Source organism: Lingula anatina, chromosome 5 (genome assembly GCF_051362555.1).
Source record: "Lingula anatina isolate TDL-2025a chromosome 5, LinAna3.0, whole genome shotgun sequence".
Classification (NCBI taxonomy): Eukaryota; Metazoa; Brachiopoda; class Lingulata; order Lingulida; family Lingulidae; genus Lingula; species Lingula anatina.
In genome coordinates this window covers 2,894,292-2,912,947 of record NC_141771.1, presented here as the reverse complement: position 1 = coordinate 2,912,947, position 18,656 = coordinate 2,894,292, and the positions used below count along the sequence as shown (strand labels likewise).

The following is an 18,656-nucleotide window of genomic DNA, read 5'->3' as shown; positions in this document are numbered from 1 at the left end:
AAAAAAATTACCCTGGAGGAACCACGATATCAATGAGGTCTTTTTATCCCCACGGTTAAGAGTGTGGAACTTGAGACGCGCTATTTTGTTTTGTAAAAATGAACGTGACCAAGCACCGTCTGTGCTTATCCTGATAGTACTGGTGATTTAGGAAATATCACCCAGTCTTATACTCCATTTCAAATAAAATGGCAAATATTTTATCTGAGTTATTATTATCTGGCAAACAACATAAAGTGCCTTTCATATCAAAGAGTGCACTGTTCACGAGCACAATTTACAGGCTCAAGGGACCATTTATTCTAACAAAACGACACAATAACCTAGAAGTCATCACTTTCGCAACTCACATACAGTATATTCCGAAAGGTGTGGCATTACATGGGAATCTTCTGGGAAATATAGCGATTGGGGTACAATTAGGTTCTGTTATTGCAGTCATTTGTTTTCTTAAGCACAACATACACTTTGTGCTACGAGCTGAGCTACGAGATTCCAATGGCATGAAAGACATAACCCCTGTGACAGGAAAGAAAGGTCCATTAGGAACCGTAGTCCGTCCCCGTTACTTTGCACAGGCAACATTCGTCCCAGATTCTAACCCAAATATTAAGACTAACCATTACCTGGAGTAATCAGATTGAACCCTGTACTTTCGTAAGAAAGACTAAAGGAATTATTTTAGATCAAAAAGTAATTGTATGAGAAGTAAAGAGAAATATGTCCAATTATGACGTTCTGTGAAGTATAAAATTTTCAATTAAAAAACATTTTAGTGTTTTTTAAAAGTCATCTGCTGAGCTGATCATCCTTATTTCTGATGGTAAACGATTCCATTCATACACGGCCATAGTACAATGCAGAACACGTTCCATCGTCCGTGTCTCAAGGGTCAGACATCAACAAGAAGAGAATGTGAAAACACTGACCTGTCAGTCTCACGAGAAAGACAGTTTTGCCCATAGCTAACAGTGCCCACTGGGGATTCATTTCATATTCCACGCCCTTTATATGCTCACAAATAGAGCGACTCGTAATGCTTTCCATTAACCCGAACCAACAGGGAAATAAAGTAAAAGTATTTACTAGAACTGGCTCGTTTTTATCGCAATTAATTTGTTGACTACTTGACATCTGCTGTGTTTTTTGCTTCCTTTTATCTTTTTTTATCTTTGTTTTTATATTTTTAATTTTTGCCTCGTGGTTACAAGAAACGTTATTATGGACATAATGAAGGTCCGTTTGGGAAATTTGCAAAGTGCATTCAGAGTCATATACTTTAGAGAATTAACACATTTCATTGTCCTTTATTACAACGAAAGTACCATTGCTTTTTACCATTCCTAACATCCATCAGGGGCGTATAAAGAAAACGCATTAGGCATTAAATGAACTAAGCAATAAACTATGGGTTGCATGAACTGGCTTAAGGATAGAACTTCGTTATGCCACATGTTCTCACGGGCAGGTATGACATTTGCCTATGCAATCTGGGAATTTTAAAGAATAGGTGCTTTTGAAAGAATGGTCGTATTTATTTTCAAAAGGGTATCGTTGAGGTTTCTTCTCTTGATCATTTCACTCATAATGATTGCATTTATTAATGAAATTAATTGAAATGAACATTTGAATTATTATTTTGGCTTTTTATGGGAGATTAAACGTTTTCTATAAGACGGTGTGGTGTCAGTGTCAAGCATTATGGCAACCGATAATTATAACAATCAGTTGTCCTCATACGTACACGAAACAAATTATTGCTTCAAACCTTATCAATCTGAAAAAAAAAATTTAAAAAAAAGTAACGCATAGTATTATAAAAACATACAAATGGGCAAGTTGGCAATGTTTTGAATGGAAACTGCAACGCATATCGTTCTTCGGGAGAAAAATATTGAAAACGCACTCAACTTCCTTTCTCCTATTTTACTTTAAGAGGACTGAGTTTGCGGTCATCACGACATTTAAGACGTATTTAGAACGCATGCGCAGAGAATAAGAGTGGTAAATGAAGGAGACTTTGCCCTAAATTAATCTGCGTGTTTTTTTTTTTGGTTTTTTTTTGTTGTTGTTGTTGTTTTTTTTTTTTTGATAGCAATAATGGCAATGAAAAATATTTGACAATCATCATAAATTATCTGAAAGGTCGATTTAACCTTAGCAAAGAGCCGCACAATTTCAACTGCAGAATTGTTTACCAAACAACAATCAAACAAAAGCCATTTAACAACACCTTAACCTTTATTGTACACCTGTTGTTTTAAATCATATTTGTTCAAGAATGGTATGGGATATGCATCACAATAAAAACAAACACATTTTTTGCGCCTTGTGTTCCCATCGAAATGCTACATTACAATTATCTATACATCACAATTATCTAAGAACAATCATTACCGCTGGCTGTGTAAGATACGTACGTTCCCTAAATCCCCCATACATACACAAACTATTCTAGCTAACACTGAAAGAACCAGAGATGCAAAATTATTCCACTATACGCATTTATGTTGCACAGGGGCGGATGGAGGCCATCTTCTGAGTCTTCCACTAGACGGTCAGAATTTTTCAAGTTTATATTGACGGGCATTTTTTTTTCTGCCGGAAGACTGTCAAAAACGAAGGATGGATCAACAGGGATATTTTGAAAGACTGTCAGAAAATATATCTGAATCCGCCCCTGTTGTATACATATGACTTTCGACAAAATCCTCGTGTTTACAAGTGTCGATCCGTTGCGTATTGTAAACATTGTTGTGTTGGCAACTCTGATTAACAAACGTGTCGTGTTACAATGGAAGACGTCGATAATATGTTGATTGACATGCATTATCCATATAAAGAAGATCTACATGTCTATATGTGCTTATCTGAACTTTTTCAAAAGAAATAGTAGGCCTACACATAGGATAATATATCTAAAGGGAAAAACACGCCTAGTACATATTATCGTCTTAACAAACAACCCTTTGCAATTCCACCTTAATTTGTATGTAAAAACTCCGAATGCCAAATAATTTTAAACATTTCCTAGATTTGAACACTCTGGTCCATAGCACTGCCCCGGATATTCAGTGGCTAAATAAAAACATACATTCAAGCATACCTATACAGCAAGAATTCCAAATGTAATTAACAGCAGGTGGCGTCAGTATTTTTTCATAGAGACTTAGTTACAAGTGATTCCACATTTATTTGGACAGTGCTTAAAACGTATATCCGCGTCTTCGCCGGTAAATTTGACGCCCGGTGAGCAGTACCAAGACGGAAACGAGGCACAGTAGCTTGCGTCACTTCCGCCAACACCCATCAGGTGACAGTCCACATCTGACGAACAAGAAAATAATGAGAAAAATCTCTTGAGCATTTATTATAAATATAATGCTGAAATGTAATTGTCTTTGCACATGTGAACAATTTAAAGGCCTAAAAATCAAGTTATTGTTTGTCAGTCACTTTTATTTCAATCGCTAGATAACATTTATCTTTTACTGTACTGGGTTGATATAAAAGTCCTTTCAAACCAGAGTGCATTGGTTGATACCAGCTGAGGGTGATTTTAAGAACAGAAATTCTTTATTCCCCAAACCAAATTCATCACAATTGCATGCAGGAATATGCACAAGTAGAGTGTTATACTTTGCTATTTCTGAAATAATGCTTTACTTACAATTTTCACAATGTTGACCCCCAAAATACGCCGGACAGTCGCACTTGCACGACGCATAGTTAGCAGTCCCTCCATTCTGGCAACTACCCAAGCTACACAGTACTGGGGACGAAAAAATGAAAGAAAACCTAAAGTTGCTTATAATTGCTGTTGATAGATGTCACCAAAATCATAATCATAATACTTTCGAGAATATTCAGCATTCAGTGCAGTTAGGACAATAAAAGCCCTGGTTGCACAGTCAGTCGGCTGTGCTTTAATCTCGGTCAAAATGTGGCCCGCATCGGTTAAATGGAAAGTTCGATGTGATTACAATCAATTAAAAATAATCTTAAAATAACATTTGAAAAGTTTTGTGAAATCTCGAACTATCTCGTTCCTTAATTACCTTGTTCACACTGTGCTCCCCCGTAATTGACCGGACAGTCACATTGACACTGCGCGTAGTTAGCCGTGCCACCATTCTGACAATTTATCACTTGATTGTTACAAACAATAGGGGCCGCTGAAATTATTGTGACGTCACACTTAAATTATTTTGTTATTTCATGTTGTGCTAAATTGCGGTGTATTGCGCAATTCAGCCACACCCTTACTGTGAAATGGCTATGCCAAACTTATCTGGGAATTATAAACAAGAATTTTTGAAATATACATAAAAAGTTTAATATTTTTAAATACTTTTACCGAAACGCACATGATTGCATAAATAGCAAACGAAAGGTATCAACTTGAATGATTCTAAATTTAATAGTACCAATGCAGTATGTAAGTAGTAGTTGATGTGATTAATGCCAAATGGTTCGGTGGTTCAATGTCAGACAATGTCAAATATTCTAACTGACTCACAACATGCAGAAGGATCCCTCTGACACTCCTCTTTGGTCACTGGAATAAAACCGAGAATACTAAAATACAAATATCACAAAATCGAAACAATGACAATTAAACCAGTTGATAAATTCAGCTTGTGATAATTTGAAGCACAATCTTGAAGTGTTGAGTGCTTTTGTAGGTAAAGGAGGTCATTTGATACTAAATGAATTTTGTAACAAATTCTGAATATATTTTAATATAAAAACGTACCACAGAGTCCATTGCGACAGTCTCCGGTATTCAGCCCCTCGCTGTCTGCACAGCCAGAACAGGGGGCGCCGCTGACGTAGGGGAATTCCCAGTTGTAGTTTCCCCTGGAAGAGTGATTGGGTGTTTTAACATTCTTCAAAGAATTATTCAATATAATTTATGTTTCGATTTCTAATGACTACGTTCTTTTTTCATTCTTATTTGATTTCCAAAGGCAAATTCCTAAAAACGAATGTTTATTTTCTTGTGGAAGTTGGGCGGAAGCAGAATTGGATGTGGTTTCTCGAAAAAGCAAAGTTGCTTTTATGTGGTTCTAAATGTAAAATATGACAGACTAATTACCGATTGAGTTCTTGAAACCGACCTCAAAGAAATAGGTAAAAATGACGTATAACATGAAGAAATGTTCGTCAAAATAAAATGACTTACGCTGGTGAGTAATTGCAGACTACCAGATACCAGTTGGGGTAGGAAGAACCGAACGGTGAGTTGGCGGTACAGTATTTTATACCACAGCCCACCTTATTACTCTTAGCCCAGGCCACCTAAGGTTAAGGGGGAAAAGAATGGTGTTTATAGCATAAATATCATAAATAAATAAACAAACAAATGAAACAAGTTGCCAATTCAAAAGGGCTATAATACAAAAGAAAAGAAGGCTAGAAACATTACGTATAAATTCACAAGTTACAAAATGTGGTACCGTCGAATATTTAATTGATAATTTTCCATGCATTGTGACTTAGCACGTAATAGCGTTTACCTGAACGATGACATGTGTAAATATTAATTAATTTAGTCACTGAACACTGAAGATTTATCTATTGCCCAAAAGAATGTATATAAGGCAGTAAATAGGAGTTTTGGGCCAAGGGTGACAATATCCAATAGAAAAACTTAAAACAATGTAGTCAATATTTAGTACTTCGATCAGAGCTAATATAAGTAAAGTAAAATATTTTACATGGTCACGTCTTTCTTCTTTTTGGCCGCACTTAATAAATGAATATACGCTAATGTTCTATTTCATTTTATCCAGTTCATTCCAAATACTACATCCAAATGTAATAATGGAAGAAAGAATACCCAAATGTCTGGATGGCATACAAATGGCTTAAGACAATTGTTTAACTGCAATATCAATCTCAATCATGGTTCATCCAAATCACGTATTACGGGGAAATGAAGGTTTTAATTAAGGAAAAATAATGTTTTAATTACGGCTTTTAGTTCTTAATTTCTCTTAATCAGAACACCAGATTCGCCCTGAGAATACATGAATTTGATACATGGCTGATTGGGTGACATTTATGCTCTATGATGAGACGATCTCACACTTCATTAAAGAAATTAGTAACGACAGTGTGCTACATCTTAAATTTTTTGCGTCACATTTAGTGATAGACCGTATTCGTTTTTCGTGAAACATTGAGAAGGATTTGTTTTACGTGCATTTGAGTTGACAAGTGAAGGCATTCCAAGACTTAACAATAAAGGTCTCATATTTTCTTAAACATATATTTTTCCGTCTATAAAAATGTAAACAAAGTATTCTATCACTCGTGTTGCTAAGTACCTTGAGGCCTGGACCCATTACACACGACACGATACGATACATGAACTATCCAGTACTCTGGCTTGTAGACACAATTTTTAAAAATATTGAGAAAGGATGGTCAATATGTCAAACTACTCTCTCTCTCTCTTTTCATTGCCTGCCACTCTCTCATAAAGCCTGGTTCATCTTATTTATCTCTATTTCACGTATTCGGCCTACCCTACATGATTCCGTATCTTGCAATTATCAACGGAATTACCCGAGTTGCTCCGAATGCAGGGGCGGATCCAGGATTATTTGAAGGGGGGTGGGGGGTGGGGCAGGGATGCGAAGCCGACCCTCCCCCTCCCCTTGGCGTGGGGTTCAGGGTCCACTGAAGGGCCCGAAAAATGTTGGTATTTTCGGGGACGAACAGTGCCTTTTTGTACGATTTAGAAATTCTAATTTCAAGAGGGGGCCATTGGTGTGATTTTTTCAGAAATCGAAAGGGGATCAGGACCCCCCTGTTACCGCCCCCCCCCCCCCCCGACACCGGAATGACTTTTCCACTTTTAATTTAAAAGTGCACATGTACTACTGACCTGTGTGTAATGGCCGCAAATCTTCCCTGAGTCACATGACTTCATGCTGTACGTGTAGAAGTCCTTCTCGCTGAACCAAGCGTCTACCGGACCCGTCACTGAAGGTTCAGAACCGGCCCGAGCATACAGGTTCTCGCCCAGACCGGAAGTACTGTGGGAATAAACGCAGCCATTGGCCCACGCCTGCGCAGTGGCACCCAGACTGTCGTCCCAAATCTTTTAAACAGAATAAAATTAAATGAAACCAAAAGTAAAATGGACAGAATAATTTCTGGGACTTTCAGGGTTTGCAAATTGGCGGGCAGTTTTTCAGCATAAGAATAATCATAATATTAAGTATATTTATTCAGAATGGGGTTAAGTTCTAATAAAAAAAAAACATTTTACTTTCTGTCAAAATTTCGTTTCACAAATCCTTCCGTTTTATTTTAGAGTATGGCAGATCAAGGTCTATAGGTAATTCCTATTGACCGTAACGGCAATTGTGACGATCGTCAACAAAAATATGCCACTAGCAACAGCTACAAGTCCGAAAATTCGCTATCCACCCTTTTCGTTAAAAACTTTGCAAACTTTGTAAACTAATACGCCCATAAATTAACGTTGATAGTACGTACCATTCGCTTCATGTTAGCGGCAGTCGGGCTCACAAGTCTCCTGTTCTGGTTGTGCTGGTTCACCAACGCCATCTTGTCTTCGTTGCTGTACCCGGTGATACTGCGGAGGACCCGCTCCATCTTGTGTTCTGAACCAGACGACACATCGCCCACGGCTATCTCCACGTTGACATGGGGTTTGGATGCTGGGTTGTGAAAAGAGGAAGATTCATTTGTTCATTTATTATTTCGGAATAGGTTTTGTTTATAAGATAGTGATCAGTTTTAGAAAGTTTTTAAATTGAGTTTGAATATTTAAAATTCGAAATTGGCAAGGTTTTAATAATTGCCCTTGCTTATTCGATGGTTTTTTGTTCATGCAAGATTCTGAATAATAATCAAAATCAATTCCTTTTGGCATTGATTGGTAGCGGAAACTAAACGGACTTCTATCAAAAACAGACGTAAAATATATCTAACTAACTACTCCTTTTCATATATTATCATCTCAAAACATTTCTCCAGACACCCGTTATTAATACTTAAAACTCTTAATAAGATAGATACACTGTAAAAACAGCGTTTAGCTCCGAGACACATTTCTAAGCGCCTGTTTTGTCTCATTTTTTCCACGCGTTTAGCACCTAAGCACGTTTAGCCTATTAACATGTTACACGCTTTGACGTGCTTCACGTCTAATAAATGTAGGGTGTATTTGTTTAACTTTAAGGTTGTAACGTTTTCAACTGTTTCAGTCACTACACACACGCGAAGTCACGGTAACCTTTAACTGCTATAGATATCTCTATCTATAACAGGGTACCGTGAACTGTCAACATAGTTGATTCACACCATCATCTTTACAGCGGGACTTTTTTTTTTTTTTTTTTTTTTTTTTTTTTTTTTTTTTTATTGAAAAATTTCAGTATAAGAAAGTACATATACCCAAGTATGGTAAATGCACACTGCATACTCACTCTCTCTCTTACACACACTCTCTCTCTCACACACACGAATACAAGTTTATAATCTCATGAACAATAGGTGTAATAATAATAATAATAATAATAATAATAATAATAATAATAATAATAAAGATCGATACCACAATGTATTCATCCATAACTACAACATATTATTAAACAAGCAAAAAGTGCAAAATATTAGTTTGCTGAAGCTAATTAAATTCAAACATGTCTGACCAATTTTCCCATTTTTTTTCAAAGTTTGTTAAATTTAGCTTTTTTAATGCATTGAATTTTTCTATTATAAATTGATCCTTTATGTAATTTATGAGTGAAGAAAGACGCATACATTCTTTCTTTTTGAAACTTTTGTAAATATAAAATTTCGTACAAAGAATAACAAAATTAATTGGGCTGTTTGGGTTTGTTGGATAGCCGAAAATGATGCATTTTTCATTAAAGGTAATGTTTTTATTCGTTCTGTTAAAGATGTAAGCTTTCAGTTCTTCCCAAATTTTTTTACTATACGCGCATTGGAAGAAAGTATGCGAAATGTCTTCCCTTGCAACACCACAAAGAGAACAGACGTCATCGTTTTCAATCCCTATAGTTTTTAAATATGATTTAACAGGCAGGAGCCTATGTATTATGCGGTATTGGAACCACTGCAGTTTGGTGTTCTTTGTTGTTTCGAAACAGTTCTTATAGACATCTTTCCAATGTACATCAAAATTTGACTTTGCGTTCCATTTTTTTTCATTTGTCATTCGTGTAGCTGGCTTGTAGAGAGTTTGATAAAAGTCTCTACAGCCTTTACTATGTTTGATAAGAAGCTCTATTGCTTGAGGCAAAAAAGGGTGAGAGGTGATCTCAAGAACATCGTTATGCGCTTTATTCATAAGCCTGTGCTTAATAGAGTTTCGTATACCATAAAATGTGAGCGCACAACAGTTTTGTAGGCTAAATTTTTGTTCAAATTCTTCCTTTGTTAAAATTCTGTTATTTTCAAGAAAATCGCTAACAATTTTGACGCCTTTGTTAAACCATTTTCTTATAAACACAGGCTTGCCCCCAATCTTAAAATTATCATTATACCAAATCGGCTCCACAGATATTATACTTTTTCTTTCTAGTAAGCGTGTTAACACCAATTTCCAGGAAACCAGAACATCTTTCCAAAAACAGTTACTACAATCCTTAATAAGCTTGTCTAGATATGCATTCCCAAAAGTAAATATATAACTTATTACATCTCGATCAAAAATAGCTTGGAGAAGTGGAGCATATATGTTGTCTGTCTGATAAATTCTTCTAATCCAAGTACATTTAAGAGAAGCAATAAAGTCAAATAAATCTAGCATCTTAAGACCACCTTGTTCATAATTACCAGTTATTACACTCCTTTTCACTTTTTCCGTCTTTTTGCCCCATATAAATTGAAAGAACATTGTGTTTAGTAATTTCATGTATGTTTCATCTGGATTGGGAAGGGAAATGAATAGGTGGTTTAACATGGGTACAACCAGGGTTTTCAGTACAGTGATTTTGCCAATGGGCGTCAAAGGTCTCCTTTCCCATTGTTGCAACATTCTTTTAATTTTTACGATGTATTGTTCAAAATTAGTTTTTATCATATCCTGCAAATTCAATGTAAATTCAATACCTAACAAATTAAAACTGTCATAAACCCAATTCATCTTCCATCTTACATGGTGAAACACCTCCTTGCTAAACTTTTTTGCGCCAATCCAAATTAGTTTAGTCTTACTCTTATTTATCGCCAAACCTGATATTTTTGAAAAGAAATCAAGTGTATTAAAGGCTGCAAGAAATGAGAGTCTGCTGCCGTTGAGAATGAGGGTAGTGTCGTCAGCATATTGTGATATTCTAAATTCTGTATTCTCTATCTTTATACCAGTAATATCACTATTATTCTTGATCAATAACGAAAGTATTTCAGCACATAAAATAAAAATGTACGGGGAGAGGGGGTCACCCTGACGGCATCCTCTCGAGATTCTGAAGTACTCGGATAAATGACCGCACTGACTAATGGAGGCGCTGTAGTCAAAATTTAATATCCCAAACCATTTTTTAATTGCGTCACCAAAATTAAAGAAATCCAGTACATTAATTATAAAATCCCAGTCAACCGAATCGAAAGCCTTTTCAAAATCAATCAAAACAAGCAAGCCTGGAATATTTCGTTTTTCTGTGATGTGCATTAGGTCATATATCAACCGTGTGTTTTCTCCTATATAGCGGCCAGCTAAAAACCCAGATTGAGAAGGGGAAATTAGTTTGTCTAATACAGTTTTCATTCGTTCAGCTATACATCCGGATATTAGTTTATAAAATACATTTAATAATGTTATAGGTCGCCAATTTTGTAAAAATTTTCTATTCTTGTCCCCTTTCGGGATACAAGTAATAATGCCGAGTTTCTGGCTAGTTGGTAACCTTTCTTTACGAAATACTTCATTTACCGTTCTGACCATAAATTCTTTCAAATCTGACCAAAAAAATTTGTAAAACTCAGTTGTAAAACCGTCGGAACCCGGAGATTTGTTATTCTTCATTTTCTTTAGGACTGTAAGAAGTTCTGTCTTGGAGATTTCTCCCTGTAGCAGTTCTTTTTCGGTATCATTTAATTTAGGCACGTTAAATTGGTCAAGAAGGACTCGAAGATCAGTTTTTTCTACAAATTCTTTTTTTGAGGAATACAGACGCTCATAAAATAATTTAGCTTCATTAAGTATTTCCTTTTGATCAAAAATAACAGTACCGTCTTGCAGTTCTAGATTTTGTATAGTTTTGTTCACGTAATGTCTAGATTCTAGAAAACAGAAGGGACTTATTCATCCTTGTGTTAGCTGACCTTGCGAGGAAGTTAATTGGAATATATTTCTGAAAAACAAGTTAGGAAAATTCACTAGTGTACTAAAGACACGAAACAACTATCACTTTTACTTTAAAACATTTTTTTCATATTTTGATAAAATGCGTTAAGGTATTGATGTTCATTTATTTTTTCCGGAAGTAATGAACAATAGAACATCAGGATGATGGTGGGGTATTCATTATAATGGTTTATTTAAGCTTTTATCACATGCTGGTTATTTTGGTAACGATAGTCCGAATATTTTTCAAATCGCACCGCTCTAGTCGCCGACTAACCCAAGCCCATTTGGAATTAACCGCTAACTATAGTTCATACAGCATAAGACGTGTTTTGGTGATTAATAAAAAAAGTTTTCAAAACATTAAATAATGTTTTTCCAGAATGTTATAAAACGCTTATAAAACTGCAAGTGCATCATTTTGCATGGAGTTAAAAACACCCATAACGTTACCATGACGTTATTCTATACCATCACCATCATGTAACCAGCTGATAACGTCGTGAAAACGTTATTTGTTATTTGGATTATTACTTAAAAGGCCTATTTTAAATAATCACACGTCACTGCAAGGAAGGATACAACGAGCAGGCTGCTTCTCGCCTCCAACAGCCCCATATGTTTACAAGGGGAAGTGTTAAGCAAAATTGTTGAGTCTTGTAATAAACTTGTTATGGGATCGTACATGTATATATGGGATTGTGAAGCATTTTTTTCTGTGACGAGCTTGAAAAGCTAAACATGTTGTTTAGCAGCTCCACGCGTTAAGGAATTCCACACCTATAGCAGCTCCATATGTTTAGCAGCCTCACGCGATTAGCAGGGGAAGTGCTTAGCCAATGTGCTTAGCTTGTGATAGACTTGTTATAGAATCATATGCCGGTGAAGCTAAACACATAGCTAAACGTGTAACAATGCCAACGTGTCTAGCTTTTTCTTCTGTGAAGCGTTTGAAAAGCTATACGCGTTTAGCATTTACACAGATTTCTAAATGCGTATAGGTGCCTAACGTGTGTTGTATGTATTTAAATGCTAAACACTGTTTTTACAGTGTACATGCAATTATCTTAGCTTTTTACATTAATAATAAATTTGCTTCATTATTATGAATTGCTACATCTATAGGCCTATCTATACGTTCTTTATAAATTGATGTTTCACTTTGAATTCTTTACTCATAGTCTACTCAAAGTTTCAATGCACCATACCCAGAGTACGTGTATAAGCCAGTGAAAGTATGGTCAACAGCGAAAGGATCGACACCATAGTTGTCCTGTCTGAAAAAAAAAAAAAAAGAAACTCAGAAAAAAAAAGAGAGATGACAAGCTCACGTTTTGTTGTAAATGAACAAATATGAGATTTTCACATATATTTACACCCATGTTTACTTTTGGCAAAGATTTCTTTTTGTTTTAGTACCTGGTTGTAAATAACGTCGTTTGAAACTCTTGTAGACATTGCCTCGCGATTTTAAATTTTCAACGCGTGCTACAAGAAATCTACATGTATGCTACAATTAACGCATCGGTTCGAAAAACAAGCAAGCTGAAACAGAGCAAGCTATATTGACCTTTGTCGTTATTCTTGAACAACGGATACCACTTTATTTTTGCTCCCGGTGTAACGAAACTGAGGGTCCGTGTAAAAGTAAGTCCTCCCTCCATTTAGTTATAATGATTAGGGTTAGCCTGACCTAAGGGGGTCAAAATCTACTTGTACAAATGAATGAGAAGCGGACTCTCTATCATGGGGGACTCTTTGTCACGTTACACCGGCTTTGTCAAAGACACGTTAGTTTAAAAACTTACCTTACTGGAGTCGTCTTTGCAAGATGTTTCTTGGTGTGCGGGCCCGTGGATTTGTCCGGGGGAATACGAAGGCAAAGTCTGAATACCATCTTATTATATAGGCATTGAGTTGCCTCCGGAACTCTGAAAACACTTGGAATAAACAAAAATTAGGTGATTAACTAGTGAACCTTTTTTGATCTTGACAAATGTGGGAAATTAAATTATGCACATTATTTGGGGAATAATAGAGAGATGTAATAATTGATGAAGTTCTTAGTTTTCACCTGCGAGAGCAAAGGGAAATAAGATATAAAAAGGACGCGACCTCGGAATTTGTAGCCTTTCGTACAATGCTGACGCCAGAATGGGAGTATTTGCTCAGTTTAGACAAGTAATAATAAATAATTAAACAGTGTATTTCAATTATTTATTTCACTTTTCTAGTCGGATTTTGTTCAAATGGAAAACAGGTAGATTGTTCAAGGCACCTGTAAAACAATGACAAATATCATGATTAATATTTTAATGGATTATTTGATTATGCCTGTTGACCTATGCAATTGTTTTGTGTTGAAGCAGGAAAACAGGTGGAATCTCAAACGTGTGGGTGAGCAAGCAGCTGCAGGACAACCTGGTACTGAGAGCTGCTTATTTCATTGAAGACCCTCATTGTGAGTTCGAATAAGCAGTGTTTTTTATGTTTACTTGCCAACTATTTCCAAAGGTTTGGGGGGGGGGGGGGGGGGGCGGAGGTAGTGAAGACAGGGAAAAATTCTATCGGGAAAATTTCTCATTTCGCCTGTTTTAATTTTCTTATAGTGGGGATGAACAAAAAAAAAAAAAAAAACAAAAAAAAAAAAAAAAAAGACACGTGTCATTTCTATGTGGCAGGGCATGACAGATAGATGTTTCTATCTACATGTGTTTCTTCAATAATTTACGCCGAGGTTTCGTAAACAACAGGGCTATTTTCTGCACGTATTTCCGACTTCATAATTGAACATTCAAGTGGATAACCATGTTTTTGTTGTAGGCGGCATCATTCGTGCAATATGTATAATTCAATAATTTTGTTAAAACAAACAATGCGTTGCCAAAAAAGAAATCGTCATAAAAAAGAGCCCAAATATGTTTAAAGAGTAAATCGTGATCTAGGCCCTTTGACGAAGGGTCGAAACGGCTCTTGGCTCTTGGCTAACGATTTACTTTTGACTGCCCCAGCTCCTGTGATCAGATTCTTATAAAGAGAGGGGTCGGCGTAAATGTATTAACAAACTCCACAGATATTTTCAGTCCAGCGGAAAAAGTGCAGATTCTTTTAGCAGCCATCACCAGTTTTGCTTCCTGTCGCATTTTGTCACTCTCCATTGTCTATCAAAATGCAAAATAAGTGATCAAAGTCGGTTTTGTATCTCTGAACCACTTTAATAACATCGCTACATTTATGCTCAATGGTAACTAATTTAATATTTGAATTCATAAACCGATCAGGTGACAGCCTGGCGTGCTAACTGCTATACAACATTGGTCAAAAAGGTTGTCCCACCCCCATTTCCATGTACTTTTATTTACAAATGATTACCTCACAGCTGTAAATTGTTAGAAATAGTGCTTTTTATTACAGATACCGTGTCTATCATGATTGATAGTATAAAAAAATACAAAATAGTGGTGAAAATATACATATTTTATACCATTTAGTAAAATTTATAAGAGGTACCCCCTCAAATCCACTGTTTCACTGTGACTTCTACTGATGTAAAGAAAAGTCTATTGAATTTAAAAGACGCCATCAAATGTCACCAAATTCACACACAATTAGCATTAGGGTGTGCTCGTTAAAAGTCACGTGCCTAACAGCGTGTGCGTCTACCGCGTCCTGCAATTATCTCCTGTAGACGGCGCGACAAGTCTTCAACACGGGTAACAATTCTGTTTTGTGGGATATTGTCCCATAAAAACGTGGCCCGACTCCCCCAACTTGTTTAAGAAGAATGTCTTTTATGTCTCTTTTAGTATTAAGATAACACTACTATTATAACTGTAAACCTAACTTAAACTTACATTTGCAAAATAAATATCATGATTATCTTTCAACTTTTTATCCGTTGCGTTCTAAATGTATTTGCTAACCTGTGTAAAGAGAAAAAAACTGATGGAATAAAACTGATTAAATAAAATTTATTTAACGGCTGCAGGGCCGTAGCCTCCTGGGGCAGCTGCCCCCCCCCCCCCCCCCCCCCCCCGGGATTTGAGGTGCAAAAAAAAAAAAAAAATAATAATAATAATCGCAAAGGTAAAAAAAAAATTGCAAAGTTGGTATCAATTCTGTGAAAAAATGCACTCATGACCACTAGACAATCATTCAACAATCTGTTTACAAAGGAGTACTGTTTTTAGCCAACTCACTTCATGCCAAAAAGCTCACCCTCCCCTAGGGAGCTATCCCCCAGGCCAATTGGCGTGTTGTGTTGAAAAAATGACTGTATTTATGGCAAAATGAACCCACAATTTCTGACTTCTGATTGAGCAATAAATAACAGTTAAAATGCACCAGAATGCAGTATTATACATTCAGCTTTTTTTAAAATTTTCCACACCGTGGGAGGGGGACACCCCCTCCCACACCCACCTCCCTCGGGGGCTTCGCCCCCTCGTGTCCGCTTACTGCCCCCCCTGGCATTTTGCTCAGGCTACGGCCCTGCAGCTGTCAGATTAGGGAAAAGGTGATTGATAGTTGGCGACATTGGATTTTTGGAAGGGTTTCATCCCAGCGTAATAATGTATTCATCAGTTCTAAATAAGGTGGCATTGAATTACGGAACCCGAAATCAAAAGTGTGATTCATAATCACACGGAAGGCAGCTTTCAATTTCAGTTGTCGTGTTCAAATAAAAAAAATAATAATAATAAAAGCTACTTCTATCTCGCATTGCTTAAAATCCTGCCAGTTCTTGCTTTCGCAGTGCTGTATTAAATCCGTTAGCTGAGATCGTTAAGATATATTGTGTTTCGTGTTATTTCAGTTATCACAATCCAAGTGGTCATTATTTCTCTGGTTGTGTTAGTTGTAACCTAACACCAAAACCGCAGCACGCGAGACACATAGACACCTGCCCAATCTTTTGAAGAGGAGGAGAGAATAATACTCTGTGACGTCATCGCTTGGCAAGGTGAGCTGCGAATTGAAAAGCCGGTACTAGGGACTGATGAAGATGGAGCTGTTCGGATATTTAGTAGCAGTTGTGGCAGTTTTTCATGCAGGTAAGAGCAACCAACTAACTGATTTCTGTGTGTTGTATTTCACGAGGGAGTGGCATTGTTGGGAAAGGTAGAATTTTGCGTGGGAAATTTGACCGTTGGGACTTCGCCAGGTCCCCGCCATTTTGCTCTCTGCGACAGGTAACACACGGTCACGAGGTCACTCGCAGTAGAACTTGGCAGTTATTACCTAAGGCTCATTTTCTTCCTTCTTCGTCAACGATGTTAAAATCCCCAGAGGGTTTGCAATAAAATGTTGTCGAAAGTATGAAATAATATTGTATATTTGCGTTTACTGTAGATTTTTACCAGGTGAGGGGAGATTGGGGACGCAGTTTGAAAACGACAATTCGTTTAAATTTCCATGTTCATTTCAAACAACCTTCCATGTGATTCTGAATCACACTTTTGATTTCGGGTTACGTATTGTGTAACGGTAATTTAATGCCACTTACTTAAGGCCTGATGAATTCATTTTACATTGTTCCAAAGCGAAAAAGAAACGATATAACTTGAAGGGAAATTTTAAAAAATAAAAAGTGGGAGGATTTCAATGCCCTTGCTGTGTCTGGATTGTGCAATAAATGCGTGGTGACCTACATAGACCTGCCTCTGTTTGCCGAGTCCAGTATTGATCTTGTTAACGGCAAAGCGCATGGCTTTTCATAGATTCAAATCTACAATGTTAAATCCATAGCCATTATGGTATAGAAGCAGTAATTGTGCACTTTTTGCTTCTCAAACTTTTCTCTACGCAGATATTTATTACCAAACAGCTTATGTCTTGTGAAATATGATAGATTGTAATGAGTAACATGATATATATGGACAGTGTATCATTTTTCTCCATATTGTCACAATGTATAAAGATCTGTGAAACATTGATTTACATTGTATATAAATAAACCCTGATTATCAGTTATGTAGGTGCTATATGGTGCTTCAAAAGAAATTCCATGAAGGAGTATATTTTGTAGTGACATACACATAGACATCACAGAAGTGAATATCCAGCAAGCAAAAATTCAAACTGGGACCCAGATTTCTTTTTTTTCTCTCTGTCAAACAAACAATCAAACAAACAAAGCATGTGTTGTTTGTTGGTGTGTAAATCTCTTTCTTTGAATTTGAATTTGAACAGCAAAGGGCTGATGTTTGCTCTAACAATATGTCCCCCTAATTTGGATTTGGATTGATAGGTTTTCGGTGCTGTTAAGTAATATTTTTCTTTGATGTTCAGCATGCACTGTTAACTTAAAGGGGGCCACCTGAGTGATGAATGCCGGTTAAAGAGCTGGTTGTCCAAACTGGTCAGTGGAAATTTGAAAAAAAAAAAACATCATTCACGAAGTGTCCAGGCTTCAAGCACATGGCAGTATTATTTTGGCTCGAATGGCATTAGTTAACTCTAAGTAGACAATTTTAGTCCCACTATCTAATTTTTAGGTCTTCAGAGGATTATAAGTTTTTAAATTGGAGATAAGTTGGCTATTGGTGAGGAACAGCAGCATACTTGCAGCTTTCTTTTTGTGTTGGATGGGGGTGGGGGGGGGGGGGGGTGGCTGCAAGAGACTAGTGGAATTCAATATTTTGGATTAAGAGAAGTTTATCTTATGCTAAGTGGTCTGGTTTCCTACAGGTAAATACATGGAGCAGGTTTTTATGTGGAGTTTTTGGGTGCAGGATGAGTCACTGTGGAGGTGATTCCCTCACTTTTATAGAAACAATAACTCAATTAAAACAATATTAAGATGCATGACCCAGTGTTTCTCACTTGCAAAAAGAAATGGCATACGTGGCAAAATCATGTTTATTCTTTATTTTGTATTATACAATGCTCTGAACATTAAAAAAAATTAACTATGAAATTCTGAAATAGAAGTGAACAGTTGTGCCTTCTCTCTCCATCCCAGCACTGCTCTTTGCTAATCAGCCTACGAACTTAAGTGGTACATGCTAATTGCCATGTGTTTCAAATACAAAATTTGGGTCAGATAATAAGAATCATCAAATGTCTGATGATTATACCTGATATAATTAATTTCATTTTTTATTGTTTGTTAATTAAATTTTTTTCCTTTGATGAAAAATTTGTAATGATGATTACATGAGAAGGCCAGCGATACTAGTCGTCCTTGCAAAGGTTTCCTTTAGAGCCTAGGAATGGTCATCTGAAGTATTGGTCAGTCCTTCCATATTTCATCCAAGTCTAAGCCCCCCAGTCTGACAAACATATAAACCAATTGATA

The 18,656-nt window shown here is 36.5% G+C and overlaps 2 protein-coding genes across 2 annotated transcripts in view; one reads left to right on the top strand and one right to left on the bottom strand.

Annotated features, from left to right (window-relative positions):
• Positions 1-2,222: 2,222 nt before the first annotated feature.
• LOC106151383 (peptidase inhibitor 15) lies at positions 2,223-13,223 on the bottom strand. Its single transcript, XM_013524613.2, has 10 exons — positions 13,165-13,223; positions 12,565-12,633; positions 7,513-7,697; positions 6,896-7,111; positions 5,186-5,301; positions 4,757-4,860; positions 4,520-4,558; positions 4,059-4,175; positions 3,671-3,772; positions 2,223-3,327 (listed from the first exon to the last, which is right to left on the bottom strand). The coding sequence occupies exons 2-10, from the start codon at positions 12,620-12,622 to the stop codon at positions 3,170-3,172; spliced, it is 1,095 nt and encodes a 364-aa protein (XP_013380067.2). The 5' UTR covers positions 12,623-12,633; positions 13,165-13,223; the 3' UTR covers positions 2,223-3,169.
• A 3,001-nt stretch (positions 13,224-16,224) lies between these two features.
• The window catches only part of LOC106151386 (opioid-binding protein/cell adhesion molecule), a 41,537-nt gene continuing 39,105 nt past the window's right edge, over positions 16,225-18,656 (top strand). The window contains exon 1 of the mRNA XM_087012754.1: positions 16,225-16,410. Coding sequence (XP_086868880.1) covers positions 16,356-16,410 — 55 coding nt within the window. The 5' untranslated portion in view covers positions 16,225-16,355. The remainder of the gene's footprint in view (positions 16,411-18,656) is intronic.

What these genes read in the sequence shown, in the direction of transcription:
- LOC106151383 (XM_013524613.2), bottom strand. Translation starts at nt 12,622, where the DNA reads ATGGTGTCGATCCTTTCGCTGTTGACCATACTTTCACTGGCTTATACA. An exon ending in GGCTTATACACGTACTCTGG is followed by an intron (nt 7,698 to 12,564) that starts GTATGGTGCATT and finishes TTCACAACCCAG; the next exon opens with CATCCAAACCCCATGTCAAC. An exon ending in GTCTGCAATTACTCACCAGC is followed by an intron (nt 4,861 to 5,185) that starts GTAAGTCATTTT and finishes TCACTCTTCCAG; the next exon opens with GGGAAACTACAACTGGGAAT.